This window comes from Cryptococcus neoformans (genome assembly GCF_000091045.1).
Source record: "Cryptococcus neoformans var. neoformans JEC21 chromosome 9 sequence".
NCBI lineage: Eukaryota > Fungi > Basidiomycota > Tremellomycetes > Tremellales > Cryptococcaceae > Cryptococcus > Cryptococcus deneoformans.
The window spans coordinates 552501-570210 of record NC_006694.1 but is presented as its reverse complement, the minus strand read 5'-3'; the positions used below and the strand labels follow the sequence as shown (position 1 = coordinate 570210).

The window sequence follows — 17710 nt, the reverse complement described above, 5'->3', positions numbered from 1 at the left end:
CGAGCTCCGTCTTCCTCTCACGCAAGGCCAGACGGGCTGTTAATGTAGATTTGAGCGCGTGATGATTGTATTCAATTCTTCAGCCCCAACAGAGAGAGCAATATAGATCCCCTTATTTGTGCATGAGCGTGTCCCATATTAAGAAGAGATGCACTATAGGAATGGTGTCCGTTAGCAGCAACCCGATTTCTTCCAAAATCAGATTGTATGCAAATATGCGATATCCGTGAATGATCCCGCTCGCTTTCTGTGACGGCGCAGTCCGTCATTGACTTGGAACGGAAGCAATCGTTGAAGACGGAGGCGCGGTCAGTAGTATCTCGGTACTCGGCGGTGTTGGAAAATAGGTCGGCGGTTGAAGAAGAGAATTGTTCCTTGTGAGTTAGTAGGCTATTGTAGTTTGCAGCAGAGCATACTCGTGCAGAAATTGCCTTCCTATATACCTTGCTGGGCACAATCCATCTCAGAGATGGGAAGAGTACATCACCTACCAACCGTTACCTCGTTAGACCTCTGTCAACCTTGATTCGCCCCCCAATGCAAGAAAGACGGTGGCCCATCAATTGCCGTCGGTAACTTCGGTCCGAATTTCTGCTCGACGACCGCGCTCCAAGTCCGAGTGTCTAGCCGACCTTTATAAAGAACGTCACTATCAAAACGCAAGTCTAATCCCATTACTGTCTACTTTTTACCCGCAAAGACCTGTCGAATCATCTAGCCATAATGTCTGCCAACCCCCCTCAGCCAGTGAATGTCACCACCGATTCATCCGTGAAAGCCGACCGGGAGGCAGTCTACCTTCCTCCTTCCGACCTGGCCTTGAAATATAACAAGGGCCTCCAGTGCTCACTCGCAGTACAGCCTCATCCTAGTGCTGGCCAAGCTGGCTCCACTAAGATCAAGAAGATCGAAACCTTCTACGTGCGTCCGAGGTGGCTCTTTGTCCGAATTGAAACGGAAGGAGGTGTCGTTGGATGGGGTGAAGGAACTCTGGAAGGTCACACTGAAGCCGTACAAGGTAGTATGAAAGACATTGCCAGAAGGTGAGCCTATTGTTGTTCTTCACAAACATACGTGCTTACCATGTGCAGATTAATCGGCTGGGATGCTATGAACATTGAGGAAATTTACACCTACCTTTACCGACATCGATTCTACCGAGGTGGCGAAGTCCTTATGTCTGCCATGAGTGGTGTGGATATCGCTCTTTGGGATATCAAGGGCAAGGTCCTCGGCGTCCCCGTCTGGGAACTGCTCGGCGGCAAGGTTCGAGAGAGATGTGATGTTTACGGCTGGGTGTAAGTCCTTCAAAATCTTGACAATGATTGGGCTAATAAGTCACTCGCAGTGGTGGTGACCGACCCTCTGATGTTGCAGAACAGGCCAAGGCCAGGAAAGAACAGGGGTTCCGCTTTGTCAAGATGAATGGTGAGTTCTCATGCAAACATATCCGATTACGGATGCTGATAACCATACAGCAACCGAATCAATTGGCTGGCTCGATTCCCCCCATGCTCTCGATGATACTGTAAAGAGACTGGCAGAAGTGAAGGCAGTTGGTATTGACGCTGGACTGTAAGTGTGTCTGTCTATCTTCGTGAGTAATGGGAACTGATTGGATGTAGTGATTTCCATGGTCGAGTCCATAAAGGCATGGCAAAGCAGCTTGCTGCTGGCCTCGAGCCCCACAGACCTTTCTTCATTGAAGAGCCTCTTTTGCCAGGGCATGTCAACGAGCTTAAAGACTTGTACAACAAGACTAACATTCCCATTGCTGTAAGCAGCCTGGCACGCGTACGTCATCGTAATTGGACTAACTCTTGTCGTTTAGCTCGGAGAGCGACTTTTTACTCGTCTTGATGTCCGACCATACCTTGAATCTGGCTGTATCGACCTCATCCAGCCCGACATTGCTCATGCTGGTGGTATTTCTGAAACAAAAAAGATTGCTATCATGGCCGAGTGAGTTGTGCCCGTCTTTCCTGGTTGAGACGGAAAATTGAATGTGTATTAGAGCATACGATGTTGGTCTTGCTCCTCATTGTCCTCTCGGTCCCTTGGCCTTCGCCGCCTCTCTTCATGTCGGTTTCTCAACGCCTAACTTCGTCATTTGCGAAATGAGCTTGAAGATGCACTACAACGTGGGCAAGGACCTCTTGTCCTACATGCTCAACCCTGAAGTCTTCGACATCGAGAATGGTTCTATCGGGCTGCTTACTGCTCCTGGTTTGGGCATTGAACTCAACGAAGATATGATTAGGAAGGAGGCAGCTGAAGCGGCTGAGCTCGAACCGTGGATTAATCCTCTTTTCCGAGGAGAAGATGGTGCGATGCGAGAGTGGTAAGAGATTGATTGATTGATCATAGACTATTTGAGGCCGTAAGGTAAACTATAAAATCCTTTTGAACACGAGAGGCGTCATTGTAGTTATGCCATGTATCTGATAATTCTTACTTCCTTCACTGGGGAAAAAGGCAGAGGTCAAGTATAATTACTATAAAGCATAGTGTTGCCTAACAGCCTCGATTATTCAGTTTTAAGCTAACGTAATGGATAGCTTGAAATGTAGGTTTTCGCGGCATGGGCGGTCAGGCAACATACAAACCACCACTATCGGACAGCAAATGTCATGAAAAATCTAACTACCGAATTTCAGCTCTGAGCATCCTCTGACTACGCACCATTTTTATCTAGTGGAAGAATGCAGGTCGACAACGGTAGCTTGATATATCGCCAAATCTACGAAAGGAAGGGACCCTCATTCTGACGCATTCGTATCTAAACATGTTGTCGTCAGTACATACAAGAAGTACTGAAAGGTCATCTGATAGTTGTTCGTCTTTCAGCCAGGCATTTGTGATAAGACCAGATAAGTGGGTACGAGAAGAGATGGCATAGATATGTACATGCAAGACGTCATTCTATATTTACAAAGTCAAAAAGGCATTAACTGGGTTACACTCGAGTCAACAGCCTGTCAGTTAGGTGATCATCTAAACGGAAAACCGCTTCCTTCGCCTAGCGAGAAGTCATCCCAGAAACCCTTTAGATCGAAATCAAATTTGGTGTCCTCATAGTCAAACATTGCTGCTTGTTTCTCTGAATTCGACGTATTATTTTCGCCCAGGTAATCGGGATTAACTTGGCTGTTCGTAAGAAAAGACATGTCGGGGAAGGGGGGAAGTTGAAAAGCTGGAGTAGGGGCGCTATGCTCGGTCGAAGCGTTGGGAGGTGCTGGCCAAGGGAAAACAGATGGTTGGTCTTGGCTTGCTTGGGGGGATGCATTTGAGTTGGAAGTCGTTTCGACGGGCTCAGGCGAGGGATAACGAGACGGAACCGCCTACAAAAGGACGTGAATACACAGGTCTAAAGAGGCACTAATTGTGACTTACACTCGCATCATGGAGCTCTTCCAGTCGTTTAGCCAGCATTCTCAACATTTGTCCGTAACGAACGGCCGGATGGTCCTTATCAGGACAGGATAGCACCAATCCCGTACACACATGGTCGACTAATTCTCTGATTCTGCGATGCTTTAGCGCGATCTTCAGTAAGTCTGCGATGTGGCTTACCTATGCATATCCTTTTCTTCTACAGCGCCAGAGTAACTGCTCTTTAACGCAAAGACAGCGGCATACGATATGTTGATGAGATATCGGGAAGGAAGATAACGGAGACTACCCATTTGCGCAAGACGCAGAGAAATATGTAGAATCTCGTTGGCAGCTGCAATGGAATCATAGATGTAAAGAGCATCGGGGGACGTTGCAGAGCCTAAGAGCTTTATCAGCATTTGATCCGAGTAAGGTTTGACTGTCAGACATACCTCGAGGAAATATCTGCACTGCCTGTCGAGAGCCATCTCGACCGGTCGAAGCCTCCTTATCTCCACGCCATTGAGCTCTCTTTATATGTGCCGAATATCCAAATGAAGAAATGTACAATCTGCGATAAACATCAACAGCCGAATCATTGTATCGCGAGACTATACTTGGTTTACTCACCTAACGTAATGAAATGTCATCCAGCTTAACTCTTCAAGAGTACGATTCGACCATTGTTTGGGTTTCCAGATAGTACGGTAGCTGTCAAGAGCTGAAAAAGAAAATTAATATTTACAGTCCCCAGTAACGATAGACCGAACGCACCTCGCCTGAAATGGTCCAAGAACAAGAAGTACTCTCCCTGTTTGACCAACACTTCTGTTCTAAGCTTGCTTGGATACAGGATGTCATGGGCGTTGGTCATCACTTGAGTGAGCTCCACAAGGGATTGCATAAGCGATGCCGAGTCATCATGAGCTCTCCCATCTAGCTCTGCCCCAGGAGATAATTGCAGAGGGAAGTTGAGTCTGGCAGCTACCTCTCCCGTTTGTGATATGTGAGAATAGCCCACAAAACACAGAGCAGGACCTCTAGACCAGAAAGCGAGACCTGTTCGAAGACGTGCCGAGAATGTTAGCCAGAGGTTATTTGATGAAGTGAAGTAATACTTATCTATCGTTCGATCATATAAATAACACCAGGTCCAAACACTTCTAGCTCGCTCTACATCAGGAGTACGACTGGATTCGTCAATCTCCAACGAAATTTGGTCCACTAGACGTAAACGTTAGCGCGGGTCATGTCATGCTATTAATCATACTCACACCCCAGGAGATATGCCGCACGAATGGCCAAGCCGATCAAAGACCAGCTTCTCCTGTTGTCTGTGCCATGCACTCCAGCCGACTCAGTCCCAGGTCCGGCAAGCATATCTACACTTGTTCCTCGTGGGGGTGTTCCCCTTTCTCTAGGGAGGTGTTCTGCAAGAAGAAGCACTCCCTCTACAAAACCAACCGATCCAGGTAGACCGGTGAAAGAATAATCGCTCATGGCGTCTCTAATCACTGCCCATGTTTTGTCATGAACATCTTTGTATCGATTATCAGACGGATGTCTAGACGCGACAGCGACTATACAAGTAAGAAGGAAACTATCATTGTGAGCGAGATCGAGTAGTTGTTCCCTGCACCTCGGGATACGGGCTGTTTGGAAGATAGGCTGCCAAAAAGTCAGCGGTGATACGAAGACCCATTATATGTCACGTACAAGTGCTGGGTGATAGTACCGAAAGAAGTTGTCTACCATGGCATGAAGACCATGTTCGTCTAAAATGCCAGCTTTTATCAAATGAAAATCGCTCAACTCCCTCATAGGCGCTTTGTATTGCTCTCCAACATTCCAGGTGACCTTCTTCGGATCGTGTGGCTGTTTCCTTTTACCATCTTCTCCCTCATCATCCCCATCAGTTGCAGCATTCGCCAGGATCTCCAAAGCATCCATCTCGTTGCTCAAGTTGGCGTTGACAATCTTTCGATTGCTGGGCTCAGTTTTCCGTTTTTTGGTGCGATACTGTGGTGACAAAGCGGTGGTTGAAGCGGCAGATGATCCGCCCAATGAGCCTGGAGTAGTGGTGTCAGTGTGATGTTGAGTTGAGCCCACGGAATGCATGGTCGGATATGTAGCAGAAGAAGGAAACACCTGTTGTTTACCTTGATCTTCAGTACTGGTGGGTTGTTGCACTGTCTCGTTCCAGATTCCGGTTTGAGTGAAGGGCATCCTGCTGGAGGAATCATCCTTATTGGCCGCCGGCTTAGGAAGCTGGGGGAAAGAAGAATTGACGGATGAGGCAGAGGCAAGAGGGGGACCTTGTTGACTGAGAGACTGAGACACGCTGGGAGCCCCTTGAGCCCCGCCTGAATGTGCATTGGCACTTGATGGCCTTGCTGCTGCTTGGACAGGATAGATTTCAGTCTGTGGAAGATCCAAAGATTCTTCCCGTAAAGCAGGGTCAGCTACAGATGTTCTGCGACGCCGTTTCTGGCGGCACCAAACACACTGTCAGTCGAAAGGTCGCAAGATGTGATATGTTGACGCACGCTAGGAAGAAACACACAGTCACGCTGCTCCCTTCGACAACGCGAGCAGGGAGGTTCTGACGGGGAGTTTACATCCCCAACTACCCTGGTCTCAGCCACGTTCAACTTTGGGAAGAAAGGGTCACGCACGGTCGCAACGAGCTTTTCTGAGTCGACAGTTGGTCTATCGATTTCAGGTGATTCCGATTGATCAGAAGCAAGCAATAGGCTCATGTCAGTTTGATTGTAAGAATTTGGGCCTTTTGGATACTCACACATGCCCGGTAACCTCGTTTAGGAAGGTTCTGGCCTTGCTTCTTCGTATCCGTGAGCGGTGCGGCTGTTTGAGGCAGCTGTGTGGGATACGTAGCGGAAGAACCTGCCACTGGCAGTTGTTGACTTGATGAAGATGCTGTCACGCCGTATATATCCGCCCCTGGAGGCGGAGAAAGTCTGGAGGGCGGATGGGAGAGCATGTTGAGAGGTGCAGCGGAGTTACCCCTGTGGTAGTTGTTTCCCCCGGCAAACGTTGCAGCCACTGACGGGTTCAACATGAAAGCTGTAGTTGCCACTATGGACTGAGTGTAGCAGGATTGGGAGACAGTAGTGGCTGGATGGAGCAACAACAAGGAGGAAGAGATGCAGTTGCGAGATGTCCAGTTTGAGAAAGAGAAGGAGTAACAACGTCGTTCCAGCGGAAGAGCCGAAGAATAACCCCGCTCCCCCATAATACGATTTCCCCCCGCGGTACCCCACAGTGGCTGGTATCCCCCCGGTTATCGGACCGAACATAGCCGCAGCCACCTGACCAGAGCTGTCTCGAATACGGCATAGGCCGACGCGCTTGTTGTTCATCATTTTAAGCTATTTTTCCTTAAGTACTACATAATTAATTATACCCTCTCATGCTGCATGAAGCGTAGATGGAGGCTTGCTCCCATCGAAGAGGACTCCCTTTTCTATTCCAATGAAATGAAAGCACATATTTGCGGCCCCGTTTTCAGGCAACCATGATCCGTGAATTGCCTAATAAAGCCAACAACAAAATGATGACGAAAGAGGATCGGTAGCTGTAGGAGGGGCGAAGAAAGACCGACACATGCTCGTGGCGCCGGTATAAGACGGCATCGGCCCGTGAGGCCCGGCTCGTATTTGACCGAGGATCCTCCCACCTGGTTGCAGCAACGCCTTTTTGTGAAGCAGGGTATAATTACAGACATCTGCTTTCGTTTTCTTGTCTTTCTTGTCAATTCATTCACGAGGTAAGTTAGAATAGTCCCATATAGGCTACGACCAGTCATTGACCTCAATAAAAGTCTCGCACCTCTTCCCTCTAAAGCTCAGTCAAATCCACTCGAAAAACATACCTCCAGTCATGACTACCAACAATACCTCTAGCGGCGCGCCTTCTCGAGTTTGGGCGGGCGGTCCTTCAGTCCCTTTGGTTACTGCCATGAACGACGATGAGAGTATCAACTACGAAGCATTGGCTAAACAAACCGTCCGATTGGCTAAGGCCGGTCTTGGTATCGTCTTGCTCGGCACCAATGGAGAAGGTCAGTCACACAAGTGTGAGAAATGAGCATAGTCTAATTTTGATTCAATTTCAGCTTCTCATCTCTCTCCTGAAGAACGCAAACAGTGCACTGTTGTTGTGCGAAAGGCACTCGACGATGCTGGCTTTGTCAACGAGCCGCTCCTTGTTGGTACCGGAGCTGGATCTGCCCAGACAACCATCCAGGTGACTAAAGAGGCTGCCGAGGCCGGTGCGAGCCATTCCATAGTCATCACCCCTGGCTACTTCTCTTTTGCCATGGGCCGAGACCGTAAGGCCATCAAGGACTTCTTCCGAAAGGTCTTTGACGAGTCTCCTATTCCCGTCATGATTTACAACTTCCCGTAAGTGCAATTAGGATTATATTCCTTTGAGCCGCACTCATATCCTATTAGTGGAGCTGCTGCCGGCATCGATTTGACTTCTGATGAGATTATCGAACTCTCCAACCACCCCAACTGCTTTGGTGTTAAGGTTCGTCGATTCACGTTACCTTCTTATTCTCTCAAATCTGATTTTTTTTTTCTTTTTACTAGCTCACTTGCGCTATGATCGGTAAAGGTCACCGAATTGCCGCCTACACTCAGTCCCCTGAATACCTCGCCAAGCACGGCAGCTTCCTTAAGAGCTGCACTGCCACCGGCCAGTTCCAGGTCCTTCCCGGTTTCTCGGAAAGCACCCTTCCTGCCCTCGTTTCCCGACACACTGGTTGCATCACTGGTACCGGTAACACCATTCCCAAGACCATCCGACGACTTTGGGACAAGTCTGTTGCCGGTCTTCAGGGCGACTCCAAGGCGCTCGCTGAAGCCATGGAGTTGCAAGACCGAGTTGCAGAGGCTGATTGGACTATTGTGAAGGCCGGTATCCAGGGAACGGTGAGTAATCAGCCGATCCCATCATGGCAATCGCTCATCGTTCTTGTTAGAAATACTTCCTCGACCACTATGTCGAGAAGGGTATGGGCGGTGCTGTCCGACTACCCCTCGGTACAATCTCTGATGACGTTAAGAAGTTGATTGAAGTTGATCTCAAGGGCGCTTGGGAGTTTGAGCAGTCTTTGTAACGCATGCAAGGATTAAATATGTAACATACCTTCTTGAGAGCTGCTGGCTTCCTTGACCATCTCGCATGTTGACTAAAAATGTTTTGGGAGTTCCCTTCTAAATAATGGGGTACCGTGGAGATGCAAAACAACTTGATGATCTAAATTATTCAACCACGCTGAGATAGCTCCTCCTTTCATTGTATATGGCAACGAAGTCGTCATCTCATCATGACTTTATATGTATGATGGGTTTATCATACCTTACGTTAATTTAGGGAAAGATAAGGGCTATTGTTTCATGTTTGGAGGTGCCATTACTGTTCCCTCCTTTTTCGATCGGCAGGAAGATAAGGAGTTGTATTTTTTTTTGAAGAGGACTGCTTCAACGCGATAGAGACTACAAAATGTGATAATACGGGTGGTAATGGTGGTGGTACTGTTTAGGGTCTGACGTACCTGGGATAGGCGATGAAAATGGTCAAAAAGCGGATGGAACGGTTGTAAGTATGTATAAGCGGTTTGTGAGAATTCATCTTCGCAGGTTCTCACTACTACGCAACATCTCTGCTATATAACATAAACCTCGCCTCATTTTCCTGATGTGTCTTGATGGCTTTCTCTCGCTCTCGCTATTTATTTGCTTCTTTTTCGCTTATTCTCTTTCTTTTATTCCTTCTTATAAGTAACTCAGCGACGCTCGACTTTTTGGGGGGACTAGGGACCTTGGCGATGGCCTACAAAGTCAACTCATCCCAGAAGAAACCCTCCTAAAAAATTACTCAATTATCCTGTGCTCTTACCACATTTCACATCATGGGTCTCAACATCGCACCATCTGCTACGAAGAAGACAATGAAAGTGTGGGCTATCGCTTTGACGGAAATTGAGGCTGCGAAAGAACAACACATATGGTCGCGCATCTGGAATTTAGAGCCTTCCATCTCAGAGTCTGTCAAAGACAAGGTGAAGAGTCTTCATTAAGTATTGCCAGAAAAATTAGAAATGAAGACCATTTATATCGCTCCGAAAATCTTGGATAACGGTGAAATGGGTCTTCAATGAGGAATATAATAGGGTTTGGGGGGTTGGTGACCTCAAAGAGCACATTTCGCGCAAGTTTGGCGAGGTTTAGCATCGAAACTCCGTGCTGAATGATGGTAGAAAGAAGTTGACTGGTCTTCCCGTAGACTATGCGCCTGCAAAGGAAAGTCCGGCGAACATTATTGGGTTTCTTGATGAGATATGATGATGAAACGAACGAGAAATGAAATGAAATGAACTTAATAAGGACAGGCCGCAGCAGACGTGACGAATTTCAGGAAGCCCGCCGTTATCTGCCTGACGGAGATCATGGGATCTCCGCAACAGCCGATTATCCGAAATGACTCGAGATTTTGATTCCCTGTTTTTCACTGGACCGATATTTGTTGATTATTCGTTCACCGCCCGCCATCTCGAGTCGTTTCTGTCCTCTTTCCCCCCTCAAGTCTCCCACGCCATGTCCTCAGCATCCACACCCACCGCCCCATACCTTGAAGACCTCGTCCGCAATTCGCTAGACCAAACCCTCCCCTGGGTCGTCCAGAAGTACGGCGGGACGTCGGTTGGTAAAAGCCTGGACAACATCACCAAAATCGTCGGGTACGTGTTGACGGCTTGCATTCACCGTATACTCATTAAACCTTATTTACAGGTCATATATCGACAATGGCTCTAAAGTTGCTATCGTTTGCTCGGCTCGTTCTACGCAGACCAAGTCTCTCGGTACCACGAACCTCCTCCTTCAAGCTTCCCGAGAAGCTCTTCAGCCGGCGCTGTCTTCTTCCGGTGACGGCCGTTCTGGCTCTATGTCAGGCACAGCCACCCCTTTCTACCCCAAACGTGTTGGTTCAGGCTTTTTTGGCAAGGACCAGTCTACTTCCATGGTGTCTTCCGTTTCTTCACTCTCGCAGCTCGAGCCTCAACTCGGAAGATCCGGCAGCCCCAGCCCTTTTCAAAGCAGCTCTAGCCGATCCCCTCCCAGAAGTCCGGCCACACCCTCGCAAGATTCATCCGTCAGTCAGGAACCTGCGTTCCATGCAACTGTGGATCTCATCAAGAAGGGCCATTTGGAAGCTGCTCGGGCATCATTGAAGGAGGGTCCATTGCGTGATGAGCTTGAAGAAGAGATTGAAAGGGATTGCGAAAGCCTCAGAAGTTTCCTATATGCTGCTCAGGTGCGCTTACCTATACAGTGCATGGCATATCTCTAATACATCATGCCCAGATCATTGACGAGATCAGTCCAAGAAGCCAAGATTCCATCGTCGGTACCGGAGAACGGTTGGCGTGCAAGATCGTCGCTGCTGCTTTAAGAGATAGGGTAAGTGTCTTCTTTTAATGACTACAGCACATTACGCTGATGGTTAAGAAGGGCGTGGACTCTGAGCTCGTTGTTCTCGACAACATCGTTGATGCGTCCATGTCTGCAGCCAGTGAGGCTATTTCTGTTGATGCTGGCGATCAGGGAGTCGCGCAGCTTGGCCAAGAATTCTATGACCAGCTTTCGTTCAGATTGGGTGAGAGACTGAGAGAATGTGGCCAAAGGGTTCCTGTTGTGACCGGTGAGTGTTTACTGGCGCATGGAGGACCCCGACAATTTTCCGATCTCTAACTAATCCCTCGTATAGGCTACTTTGGCCCTGTCCCCGGCTCCCTTCTTGCCCAAATCGGTCGTGGATATACGGATCTTTGTGCAGCTCTCTGTGCCGTTGGCCTGAAAGCCTCCGAATTGCAAGTATGGAAGGAGGTCGATGGTATCTTCACCGCAGACCCTCGAAAAGTACCTTCTGCCCGTCTAGTACCCATCATCACCCCAGACGAAGCTGCCGAGCTCACCTATTACGGCTCAGAAGTTATCCATCCTTTCACCATGGAGCAAGTCATCCGAGCGAGGATCCCTATCAGGATCAAGAATGTTGAGAATCCCTCTGGCGCTGGTACAGTTATCTACCCTGACCTAGGCTTCCCCCGAGGCTTGGACACTGAACCTCCCAAGGCCGAAAGGATTGTTGAAGGTGTTGACGAGAGAATGCCGACTGCTGTAACCATCAAGGATGAGATTATCGTCCTCAATATTCACTCTAATAGAAAGACATTATCTCACGGCTTCCTCGCCAGGATCTTCGGGACACTAGACAGGGCCGGTGTCGTTGTTGATTTGATCAGCACCAGTGAAGTGCATGTAAGCCATTATCATTCTATGCTCAAAACTTTTCTCACAGCTCGTGGCAGGTATCCATGGCTATGCAAGACTTCCTCAACCGAAAGCGCTTGGAGCGTCTTGTCAAGGATCTCGAAAAAATCGGAGAAGTCACTGTTTCAAAGGACATGGCTATCCTCTCTCTTGTCGGACGTAATATGAGGAATGCCATTGGAAGTGCTGGTTTGATGTTTGCCAGTTTGGCGCGGGCGATGATCAACATTGAGATGATCAGTCAGGGTGCAAGCGAGATTAACATCAGCTGTGGTAGGTCCACGTTTTAATCTTCGGGCGAAAGAATCAAAACCACAGAGCTGATACATGATGGCTCAGTGATTGAGAACAAGGATGCTATCAAGGCCCTCAATGTTATCCACGAATCTTGTCTCTCTTACCCCAGATCCCCTGCAACGGAGATGGCGGGCTTGCAGCTTCAATAGAGCGTTCATGAAGTTGTTGCAAAAGTCTTTCTTCTGAGACAATCCGTTGATATAATAAATGCCCTTATGACCAATGTGATTTTTTCCTATGCAGTTTGATGCATGGCCGAAGAAAAAATATCAATAAAAATGATTATACAAACAGCTAAAACTCTTAAAACTCTACGAAGAAGACAGGCGTGATGGGATGGATCCCAGAGATGGTTTAGGTTGGAAGTTAGTCATCAAATTTGATGCTATGGGTCTGAAGAGTGATTTCTCCACCGACATAGCTCTGTAATTCGTTTCTTGTTAGCAAAATGCAGCCAAACTAGACATGGGTACTCACACCACGCTTCTTCTTGTTCTTCTCCTTCCTGAAACCAGCACCACGGGTGACAATCAAATCCCTTGAGGCCTTGGCTCCATAGTCGTTAGCATTGGCACCCGTACGTTCCCTAGCCTCGAAAGAATTGTCCATCAACCCTGGGTCATGGAAAGTAACACTGTCGGCTTTAATTCTCTCAAATCTTTGTCCCTGCACCCTTTTCCCTTTGCCGCCGACGGGAGTTCCGACGGCGCTCGCGGGAGTGCTAGTTTCCCTGCTGCTGTTTGCTTTAGGGGCTGGAGTAATAGTGGCAGTGGATGTGATGGTTTCTGTCCCGTCCTCGAGCTTGCGCTTTTTGGTGGTCACAACAGTGACAGCAGGGGACTTTGGTAAAGATTCCGAAGCGGATGAGGAAGATGATGATGAAGAAGAAGAAGAGGAGGAAGTAGAAGGAGATCTAGCCTTGCGCTTGCCGATGACAGGTCGAGCCTCCTGTTCTTCCTTAAACTCGGACTTTGATTTGCTAGAAGATGATGAGGAGTCAGATGAAGAGGAGGAGCTGGAGGAAGAAGAGGAGCCGGAAGAAGAAGAGGAGCCGGAAGAAGAAGAGGAGCCGGAAGAAGAAGAAGAGGAGGAAGAAGAAGAGCTTGAACTGGATGAATCACTCTCGCTACCGCTTTCGCTTTCGTCCTCGCTCTCCTCATCACTGCTCACTTCTTCGTCGCTGGAAACTTCAGCTTCAATGTCCAGGAATCCCGACGTCTTGCCGGAAGACTTCAAGGTTGAGCTGCTAGAAGAAGAGCCAGAAGACGACGAACTAGAATCAGAGTCGGAACCAGAATCCGATCCAGATTCAGAGCTGGATGACTCGGGAAGAGGGACGGTGGCAGGGTCTTTTGCATAGAGATTAGTTAATCTGCACCATATGACGGTATGGAACGAAACCCACCAACTGCTTTGGTTGACTTCTCATCGTCAGAGTCAGAGTCAGAATCAGAATCAGAGTCTTCGGACTCGGATTCAGAGCTGCTAGAGTCCTCGGCCTCATCCCTTATCAATGGTTAGTACAGTATTGCGATGCGAATCTCAGACGCACGAAGTGGCAGCAACGGCAGCTACATCAGTGGCAGCCCAAGCATTCTCAAGTTTGTCTTCCTGGCCTGGCAAAAGCTTGACACCTGCTTCTTTTTCAAGTGACTTGACGGCTTTGGTGTAGCCCCGCTTGACAAGGTATGCGAGGACAGCGGCGTCAAGCTCGGTTGAAGGTTTTGTGGGCATTGTGGCTTGTAAATATGGAATCGAGAGTTGCGCGACTAGATTAGCTGTGGTATCTTCTTCTGAAGAAATTTCACGGTGAAGATAAAAAAAGTAATAAAAAAAACAGCGGCCATCACCGTCATGGAACTTTAATAATTAAATAATAAATAACCACTTTTTCTCTTGATTATTTATTTTTAAGAATCAATTTTTATGTAATTTCTCCCAGATAACCCGCTCTGTGCCTGAGAGGAGTGGTTCTGCGGAGCTCGGCGCGCGGTTGTCGTTGCGTTACGTATTACATTGTCCCGGCCATCTGATCATATATGTATATAGATCTTCCATCTCCTCGTTCGATCTCTTATAGTGCTCTTCTACTCATAGCTGCCCGCACGCAATGCCATTTGGATTCACCCATAAACCCCTCGTGGCCCTTGCCAACTCAGCCATCTGTTCCTTCTTCCGCGAAATCGAAGTGTATGGCGCAGAGAATGTCCCGACCGAAGGACCTATTATCTTGTGGGTTTCCCGCGGTCCAAGCTTGCAAGAGGAAGGCGTTGTGATGCTGACTCAGCTGCCAGTGCCTGTACCCATGCCAACATGGCCGTCGATGTAGGGCAATGAATAGTAGTTTGAAGTTTTATACTGACTGTGGCTTACATAGCCTGCTCTGTTGAGCAACACTGTTCCGCATGGACACCTCATGCACTACTGGGTCTGTCTGTTCTTTCGGAACCCTTCATCCGATCATATGAGCTAACGAACGTTTTAGGTTAAAGACTCTCTGTTCAAGAACCCGGCAGTTGGTTGGCTGCTCCACAATGCGGGCAACATCGGTATGTGCTAGGGTCAAGCGGATATGATTTGGTCAGAACAATGGTGCCTGACTGCATTTGAAGCGGTGGACAGAACAACCAGAAACAACCAAATGCTCTTTCGAGGGACATTTGAAGGTAACTGCCCTGTTCCATGTCAGTTTCCAATCTTATTCGATGCCTGTAGCTTTGGCTCTTGGAGAGTGTATCGGTGTTTTCCCCGAGGGTACCTCTCATACTGAACCCCATATCATTCCTCTCAAAGACGGTACTTCATGGGCAGCGCTTGAATATGTGCGCTATTTACAAGGGACCGAAGAGAATAAGGGGGCGAAAAAAGGCAAGAAAGCCGTCGTCGTCCCTGTAGGAATTGCCTACGTGGACAAGGCGAAGTATAGAAGTCGCGTGGTGGTTCAGTAAGTCACCGGTCGTTGAACTTTCAATAGATCTTGTCTTATCACCACTTGGTTTAGCTACCGGAAGCCCATTACCATGGAGCAATTTGAATCACAATTCCTCAGCGATGAACCAGGTGCCAATAAGGTGGCCGTCAAGAATCTGACAAAGGCAATTACCCTCGAATTTAGAAAGATGACGGTAAACTGCCCCGACTGGTATGTTCCTTGTTTTATACGCAACGTGGCAGGCATTGATTGCCAAAATTAGGGACACTGCCTTTGCTGCTCAAATGGCCAGAGAACTCTTGTGGGAAAGGGAATCGGACTTATCTCTTGCTGATTATGTTCAAGTCTCACAAACGTATGTCGTTCTCTGTTACAAGGTTGACTTCTTACACGGGATTAACACGGGGTTCGACAGCCTGGTGGATCTCTTTTGCACCCCTAACTCGAAGATCGAGAACCTCAAGACGCTGCTTGCAACCTACCAGCGCCTGCTCACGTCTTCACGTTTATCTAATGCAGCTCTTGTGGGCTTAAAACTTCCCCGGCAGCTCAATCCCGACTCTGTAACTTCACTTCCTTCTCGCTTCAGCACCCTTTGGCTTTTGATCAAAGATTCCATCGCTTGTCTTATTCGCCTTCCATTCTTCATTGTTCCAATGCTCCTTCATATTCCCGTTTACATTGTTGGTATCCTAGGAGCTAGATTGGTGGAGGATGAGCTCGAGACTCAAGCGCAGATGAAGATCACATTTGGCTTATTGCTCAGCTTCTTAACGTATCCAGTACTATTCTTCAGTCTTTGGGCTGTCTTCAGGAATTGGACACTGGGTACCGTGATGGCAGCTGGGGCCGTCTGGCTTTTGGGCAGGTATCATTCTGCCCTTATCGACGAAAATTACGATGCGTGAGTTTAGTGTCAATAATTAGTGCCCAACTAATAAATATATCAAGTATGAAGCGTCTCGTTGCCGCCTGGCGACTTGTAGTCGGTGTTTGGCTTCCTCGCGATTTCGAAATGCCCCTTCCCAACTTTGTCGCTCAATACTCGCTGTTTGCTCCTGACCCTCCCAAAGTCGCTGGCCTTCCCCCAGCTACCCCCCCGGAGAAATATCAGAAGCCCAAGCGGCTCTCGTCTCGTGTTCTTGTCAAACACATCCTTCGCGTCCGGGCCCAAGCTGCTAGAGAATTGGCAGAACTCCTCTTGGAGCTGGAGAATGGTGAAGAAGTCGTGGCACAGACTTGGCTGGCTGAGGAATTCGGCGGAAAAGTCTTACAGCAGAGTCAGCAAGATGGAGCGGAAGAACAGCTCACGGGCCGATGGGTCAAGCAAGGAGGGACCAGAAGTGGTAGGGAGGTTCTACAATATCTGAAGAGCAAAGGTGCCAGGCTGGGTTTCACTGCTGAAGAAGTTGGGGCTGTTAACGCGAGTGGTGTAGACACCGAGATGGAGTAGGTGAAAAGGTGACAAAAGACCGAAGGAAGTGAACGCAGTAGTTTCATGAAATTTCTTCATCTGTTGGTTTTGGACGCTGTTGGCGCTTGCAGGAGACAGGCTTTTTGTGGCAATGATCGGCGGATTGGGTAGTACATGTACATTTTTGATGTGGTTTACCAACAAAATGCTGTCAAGTGAGGATTAACCAGTCCTTGCAAGAGCGCACGTTCGTCAACGTTTCGTTCCATCGGTGATTAACTATGATTCGGGAATTCCAACAAATCATCATAAAATGCAGCTCTAGGTCGTGGATCATAATTAAGCTACGTCGCCAATATCCAGTTTGGTGTTGTATGTCATAAAGTTGAGAAGCTGAGATCTCTTAAATTAAGAACGTGCATCGGCGAAGGCGTTGTTGGGTAAATGATCATGAACGGCTTCTTATTATATAATTATGAGTAGAGCTGTTGTTATAGTAGTAACGTATTTATTATTATTGCCGACATCATCCCTTTCCTGCTGATGATTTCTGAGCTGTTCTGATGAGTCATCTTTACTACTCAATAATGATTCCTCGCTCATCAATTCACTTCTTCCTTTTTGGGCTAGAAATGCTTAAATTGTACTATATGATCCATGCAGAATACAAGTAGTAGTTGTAGTAGTACGCTACATATAGCACGAGCAGCAGTCAGCTACCGCTGTACTTGTCCTTCTTGGCCCTGTATTTTATGTTTATTTTGGGGAGAATTGAACGACGGGTTAGGTCACGCCCGGCTTCGGCCCAACCGTTTTTCGGGCAAGAAGGCCCTCTACCACAGACCACGCACATCGTAGCATATGGATAACGCTTCATCATCACTATCTTCTAGTAGGGCCGATGGGACGACGACAACAAATTCATCGCCCCCTAATAAAATAATTAAATCGGCTAATCCTCTTCCTGGTGGGCCACGCTGCGTATTTAAGAGTGCCCTCTTTTTCCTGCTTGACTTTTTCGTCGTCTCAATCATCTTACAGACAACCGAACTCAGAGCTCCAGGAAACGCTCATCAGCATCCTTTACCAGTTTGTTTCTCATTGATCAAATGTTCTGGAACGCATGTTCCAGATCTGCATAGGGCAGCGTTTGACGCTGATCAACAGTAATCCCCTCTGCAACAATCATACATAGCCACACTCGACTGTCGTCTACCTCGGTTATTCTCTGTTACTCTTTGGTCGACGACTATCGCCTACCTTGTAGAGTTTGGTTGGGTAATAAACCGCAAGGTCGTACAGTACGTAAGAAACGAGTGGTCGCAAGAT

General features: G+C 48.0%; 7 protein-coding genes across 9 annotated transcripts in view; 5 read left to right on the top strand and 2 right to left on the bottom strand.

Annotated features, from left to right (window-relative positions):
• The first annotated feature begins 363 nt into the window (after window positions 1-363).
• CNI02060 (mandelate racemase/muconate lactonizing enzyme, putative) lies at window positions 364-2453 on the top strand. The gene is made up of 7 exons (XM_572835.2): window positions 364-1043; window positions 1092-1298; window positions 1349-1428; window positions 1479-1575; window positions 1626-1776; window positions 1832-1962; window positions 2015-2453. The coding sequence occupies exons 1-7, from the start codon at window positions 724-726 to the stop codon at window positions 2343-2345; spliced, it is 1317 nt and encodes a 438-aa protein (XP_572835.1). The 5' UTR covers window positions 364-723; the 3' UTR covers window positions 2346-2453.
• A 428-nt stretch (window positions 2454-2881) lies between these two features.
• Window positions 2882-6575, bottom strand: CNI02050 (hypothetical protein). The gene is made up of 12 exons (XM_024657818.1): window positions 6176-6575; window positions 6051-6084; window positions 5922-6001; window positions 5092-5862; window positions 4650-5043; window positions 4498-4599; window positions 4150-4446; window positions 4006-4096; window positions 3828-3946; window positions 3574-3775; window positions 3394-3526; window positions 2882-3341 (listed from the first exon to the last, which is right to left on the bottom strand). The coding sequence occupies exons 1-12, from the start codon at window positions 6452-6454 to the stop codon at window positions 2991-2993; spliced, it is 2853 nt and encodes a 950-aa protein (XP_024513463.1). The 5' UTR covers window positions 6455-6575; the 3' UTR covers window positions 2882-2990.
• A 395-nt stretch (window positions 6576-6970) lies between these two features.
• CNI02040 (dihydrodipicolinate synthase, putative) lies at window positions 6971-8608 on the top strand. The gene is made up of 6 exons (XM_572656.2): window positions 6971-7162; window positions 7217-7456; window positions 7511-7799; window positions 7851-7929; window positions 7992-8333; window positions 8384-8608. Exons 2-6 carry the CDS (start codon window positions 7276-7278, stop codon window positions 8519-8521), a joined length of 1029 nt encoding a protein of 342 aa, XP_572656.1. The 5' UTR covers window positions 6971-7162; window positions 7217-7275; the 3' UTR covers window positions 8522-8608.
• Window positions 8609-9926: 1318 nt separating this feature from the next.
• Window positions 9927-12499, top strand: CNI02030 (aspartate kinase, putative). Its single transcript, XM_572658.2, has 7 exons — window positions 9927-10144; window positions 10197-10719; window positions 10770-10865; window positions 10917-11106; window positions 11173-11726; window positions 11777-12011; window positions 12078-12499. Exons 1-7 carry the CDS (start codon window positions 10002-10004, stop codon window positions 12182-12184), a joined length of 1848 nt encoding a protein of 615 aa, XP_572658.2. The 5' UTR covers window positions 9927-10001; the 3' UTR covers window positions 12185-12499.
• Window positions 12268-13834, bottom strand: CNI02020 (chaperone, putative). Its single transcript, XM_572659.2, has 4 exons — window positions 13588-13834; window positions 13441-13541; window positions 12513-13384; window positions 12268-12458 (listed from the first exon to the last, which is right to left on the bottom strand). Exons 1-4 carry the CDS (start codon window positions 13767-13769, stop codon window positions 12402-12404), a joined length of 1212 nt encoding a protein of 403 aa, XP_572659.1. The 5' UTR covers window positions 13770-13834; the 3' UTR covers window positions 12268-12401.
• Window positions 13835-14080: 246 nt separating this feature from the next.
• On the top strand, window positions 14081-16570 carry CNI02010 (conserved hypothetical protein). Its single transcript, XM_572983.2, has 10 exons — window positions 14081-14267; window positions 14330-14360; window positions 14413-14463; window positions 14521-14584; window positions 14648-14701; window positions 14751-14979; window positions 15037-15177; window positions 15230-15322; window positions 15383-15871; window positions 15919-16570. Exons 1-10 carry the CDS (start codon window positions 14146-14148, stop codon window positions 16418-16420), a joined length of 1776 nt encoding a protein of 591 aa, XP_572983.1. The 5' UTR covers window positions 14081-14145; the 3' UTR covers window positions 16421-16570.
• A 689-nt stretch (window positions 16571-17259) lies between these two features.
• The window catches only part of CNI02000 (glycerophosphodiester phosphodiesterase, putative), a 2706-nt gene continuing 2255 nt past the window's right edge, over window positions 17260-17710 (top strand). The window contains exons 1-2 of one of the 3 annotated variants that reach the window (XM_024657817.1): window positions 17260-17470; window positions 17549-17710. The exon at window positions 17549-17710 is cut by the window's right edge and continues 128 nt beyond it. The gene's annotated coding sequence lies outside the window, so the exon portion shown is untranslated. The other 2 variants (XM_024658736.1, XM_572837.1) reach the window with 2 other exon arrangements.